This window comes from Sceloporus undulatus, chromosome 3 (assembly GCF_019175285.1).
Source record: "Sceloporus undulatus isolate JIND9_A2432 ecotype Alabama chromosome 3, SceUnd_v1.1, whole genome shotgun sequence".
In the NCBI taxonomy this organism is placed as follows: domain Eukaryota; kingdom Metazoa; phylum Chordata; class Lepidosauria; order Squamata; family Phrynosomatidae; genus Sceloporus; species Sceloporus undulatus.
This window is the reverse complement of record NC_056524.1, coordinates 29730408-29735324: the sequence shown is the minus strand read 5'-3', so window position 1 is coordinate 29735324 and position 4917 is coordinate 29730408. Positions and strand designations below refer to the sequence as shown.

Sequence of the window (4917 nt, the reverse complement as noted above, 5' to 3'; positions counted from 1 at the left end):
ACACTTAGTGGCCGTGGGGATAGTCAACATTTTCATCCTGTTCTCTCCCTTCTGCATTGATGGGGAGAATAACTGAATAGGGCTGAATATTAAATGCAATATTTTTATAAACAAAACAAACATATTCATTACAACCAAAGGGCTCCATTTGAATAAGATACCTATATGTCCAAGATTCCTGTGTTATATACTGCCAACAAAGCTAGTGGTAATCATTCAAGAAAATAATCTCAGTTCTTCCTTTTTTCCATTTACTGCAAATGTTCTAGGGGCAAGACATCTTAGGCAGAAGCTCAGAACTGATCCACTCAGGTGAACTGACTAAAATCTCCAAGCAAGGCAAAAGCCAGCAAAGAATTTCCTTCCTCTTTGACCACCAGCTTGTGTTCTGCAAGAAAGATCTCCTGAGAAGGGATATGTTGTATTACAAGGGCCGAATGGACATGGATGAAGTGGAAGTGCTAGACGTTGAAGATGGCAGAGACAAGGACTTCAGTATCAATGTGAAAAATGCTTTCAAGATTGTAAATACTGCTACAGAAGAGGTTCATCTGTTCTGTGGGAAAAAGCCAGGTGATAAGAAAAAGTGGTTGGAGGCCTGTGCAAATGAAAGGAGACGAGTACAAGAAGACAAAGAAATGGGCAAGTAACATCTTGGAAATCTTGGTCAAGATCCTATATACTTTTAGTGTAGTGTAAATATATCCCAGTGTAGTTATATTGGGTATACAGCTTGATTCCACAGCTGTACACCCAACTGGACAATTAGTATAATGGCGTTGAGATCCTTTGGTATATAACAGTCAAATTAGCTTCTTCACCAGATAACAACTGAGGGGGCTGCATGTGCTTGTGCAATGACTGGTTGCACTAGACACGGTACTTATGTCACCTTACAGAACTACTTGTGCAACTATTGTTTATTATTATTGAGTGTTAATTATTTATTTTATTTATATCCTACTTTTCAACCAACACGAGACCCAAGACAGCTTACAAAAAGGCTAAAGTAAGTTAAAGCTAAAAATGGGATTTTCTTAGCAAGATTTGTTCACAGTAGGTTTGTCTTAGCCTTCTTCTGAGGCTGAATGTGACTTGCCTAATGTTACCCAATGGATTTCCGTGGCTGAGTAGGGACTCGAACCTTAGGGCCACCATAAGTCAGAAATGACTTGAAGGCATACAAGAACAACAACAGTTACTTTAAAGGGCCAGTATGGTTTAGTGGTTTGATTGTTGGACTAGGACTCTGAGAGACCAGTATTTAAGTCACTGCTTTACTTATTTGTTTAAGATATTTTTGTATTATCTCCCAGCCCACAAGGTCTCTGAGGTGATGAACACATAAAAACAATACAAAGATAAAACATTTTAAAAACATATTAAAATGCTCTTCAAACCAGATCAGTTTCAAACATTAAAAGCCATCTAGAAAAGCACTGTTTTGGCTGCCCACCAGAAGCTTAAAAGAGATGGACCTTGGTAGGGAGTTCCATGGGAGATTATCACATGGGAAAGGAGGAGAGCGAAGCAGATACCTTCCATCCTTATCACGTTGCATTATACCATCCTTCTCCTGTCAGTGAAGTGGAATGGCCCATCACTTTGTATTAACAGGAGTTTCCGTTAGTACAAAGTGATGGAGCTGTTCCACTTCACTGATGGGAGAAGGATGAGATAAGTGCAATGTCAACTGATAATCTTTGTGTGATAAGGATAGGAGTGATCCACTTTGCTCCCCTCCTTTTCTCTGTGTGATCATCTCCATAGTTTGGGTGCTGCTACAGAGAAGGCCATGTTATGTGTATATACCAACCTAAATTCATGAGGTGTTGGGACACACAACAGGGCCTCTGAGGATCTCAAATTTTGGCAGGCCCATATGAGAACCCATAGAAACTCATTGGGTGACCATGAGTAAGTCAAAAATTTCCCAGCCTTAAAAGAAGGCAGTGATAATTCTCTGAACAAATTTTGCCAAGAAAATCCTGTGATAGGTTCACATTAGGTTCAACATAAGTCAGAAACAACTTGAGTTCATGCAACAAATGTACTTTATCATTCAACTATAGCTTATATGACTGTGGTATATGGTTTATTATTAAGCTATGGCTTTTCTTTTGAAATGTACCACTAAGCCTATCATTATTTCATGGTTTCTTGTCTGATTGTGGAGGACCATAACTTTTTTTCATTGTGCCAGGGAATGGTTTCATATTACCATAATATTACTGTCCTATATTTGCATGGTTCTAGAAAACTCGCTATGGACTAGCAACTAATGCCCTACAGACCAGCTCTGATGGGCCATCCCTTTAAGCAGCACTATTTAAGTTTATTTTTGCTGTAAATCTGTATTATACTCAGTTATTTGAAACATAATTTACAAAACAATAATTTACTCCCAAATGCAGGAATGGAGATCTCAGAAAACCAAAAAAAGCAAGCCATGCAAAATGCCCGGAAGTCAAGGCATGGAAAGATGAAAGGTGAACATTTAAAGGATCAGTTTCTTCTGCATGATTGAAGTATTGTTTGCATAATACACTTTACTTTTCACTGGTGCAGATTTTTACAGTGAATTTTCACAGATTCACTTTTCTGAATCTGCTGGGCCTAGTGGGAAAAGCATGTCCAGAGGAGACAGGAATATCCATGCTGTTGGTGCCAAAAATAGTGGGGCAAGACAAATGCTGAATGTGGTCATTCACATGCAGTATAGTCTGGCCTCTGTAGCCATGGATCTTGCATCCACAGATTCAACCATTCATGGCTTGAAAATTCCACCACCAGCAGCCAAAAAAATACTCCACAAAGAAAACCTTGGTTTTGCTATTTTCTGTAAGGGACACCATTTTATTATGCCATTGTATATAATGCAACTTGAGGATTCACAGATGTTGGTATCCATGGGGTAGTATTGGAACCAAACTGCACTGAAAACCAAGGACCCACTGTATTATTTACATTAGTAGTTTACTAGAGACATTTAGAGTAGTTTGTCTTATGGAACATATCTTGTGCCAATGAATGATATATCCTTTACATAATTATAGTATTTGTTTCCATGCATTAGTTTTACACATGTTATCAATGCTTCTTTCTGTAGGTGTCAGCTACAGTGGGTGCCCAGTGCCACCGCCTCACCAGATTTTACATCCTATCCATCAGCGTCACATTACAGTGCCCACCAGCATTCCACAGCAACAGGTGTTTGCTCTGGCAGAGCCAAAACGGAAGCCATCACTTTTCTGGCACACTTTCAACAAACTGACTCCATTCAAGAAATGACTGCCTTGAGATCGCTGAATTAACAAATTGTATGGTAAAGAAGAGACATTTGCCAGCAAAGAATTCCTTGGTTCAACTGAAAAACCATGAATTTGGTTCTGGAAAGAAGGAGTTAAGATTTTCTTAACCTTTTGCCATAACCTTTGTTGAGAAAGATGAAATACAGGTGGTTCAGTGAAGAAGGCTGACGTGTGATTTGAAGCAAATGTTGATGTGTGTCAGTAAACATTGCCAATGAGAAACCCATCACTTGGTCACAATTGCTGCAAGACTGGAACAGTGGCATAGTGTTTATACTGTACTTGTACCAAAGGAATGGTTAAAATCTCTAGGTCATTTTGCCTGTCTTAAAAATGAATCAATGGCCAAATTTAGAAATAGGAAGGAAAACAATTATTTTCCCTGCATAGCATGTTGACAAAAAGAGGTATCATCTTCCTGCAAGCACCAACCAGGCAAGTGGATCTCATGTGATCAGATTGCTGCTAATGCAAGAACTGCTGAACCTCAGTCCTTCCTATTTGTTTTAGTTTGCTATCTTTTTCTGTTAATTTAACAAAGTGGGAATAGGACTTCCTGCAAGGCCTTAGCATTTTCCCCACAAAATGGGAGAAGCTGTTAATTTTGTGACATAAATAGACATGCATTTTTACATGCTATTTGATATAATGAAGGAAGGGACCCAATGCATTGTGGGTTTGATTCTAACTAAAATGGTATTTTTCTGCATGCACTGTATGCATTTCAAGAAACTTGTGTCGTTTTATTTTGTTACCTGCAGCTACTTGGCTTGTGAAAATTGCCTCTGATTTCCAGTATGCCTGCTTTTACACTATGTAAAACTGAAGTCTCTTTTTAATGGCATTTTAAATGGCACTACTACAAAGAATAAGAATAATATAAAGTAACAGAAATCTGGAAGAGTTTTGAGAGATGTTGGGGTTTTTTTTGGTAACTATATGTCACAAATATAGGCATTCTGTTTTGTATGATTCCTAGAAAAGATCCCCCGAAAGTTTCCAAAATGGTATTTGATTTGTTTTTCTTCATTTATACAAAAGAAAGCTGTTTAGCAATATATCTTTGCAGAGATGTCAAGAAGATCCTACACCAAGGACCATCTGATGGCATCAGAAATGAACTTTGATTAAAACTCAGGTCAAATGTGGCCTATTTATGAATTATTAAAATGGTATCTCCTTCTTTTGAATTGCTTTGTTCTGTGAACTCAAATTGTTTTTAAGATACACTTTACAAAATATTATACTATTAAAGTCTATGGTACCCGCCATTGTTTCCCTGCTCTTACAGCACATACCACTTTTACCTTGTGGTCACATATTATTAATATTTATACCGTTATGCATTATCAGTAGAGTAAACTGGGAGAACAGATATATTTCATGTTTGATTTCTTGAACATGAATCAATTCACTTGGTAAACTAAGTTGATGATCAGGGACATTTTCTAGCAACGAAGGATTCAGGATATATACCGTATATACTCAACTATAAGTCAACTGCATGTATAAGTCAAGGTCAAGTTTTGCAGCCAAAATTATGGATTTTGCCATGACCCAATTATGGATTTTGCCATGACCCAATTATGGATTTTGCCATGACCCA

At 37.8% G+C, this 4917-nt stretch overlaps 1 protein-coding gene across 1 annotated transcript in view; it reads left to right on the top strand.

The window, feature by feature from the left end:
- SPATA13 (spermatogenesis associated 13) overlaps window positions 1-4580 on the top strand; it is a 116937-nt gene extending 112357 nt beyond the window's left edge. The window contains exons 9-11 of the mRNA XM_042457058.1: window positions 270-642; window positions 2415-2489; window positions 3110-4580. Coding sequence (XP_042312992.1) covers window positions 270-642; window positions 2415-2489; window positions 3110-3291 — 630 coding nt within the window. The 3' untranslated portion in view covers window positions 3292-4580. The remainder of the gene's footprint in view (window positions 1-269; window positions 643-2414; window positions 2490-3109) is intronic.
- Window positions 4581-4917: the final 337 nt, after the last annotated feature.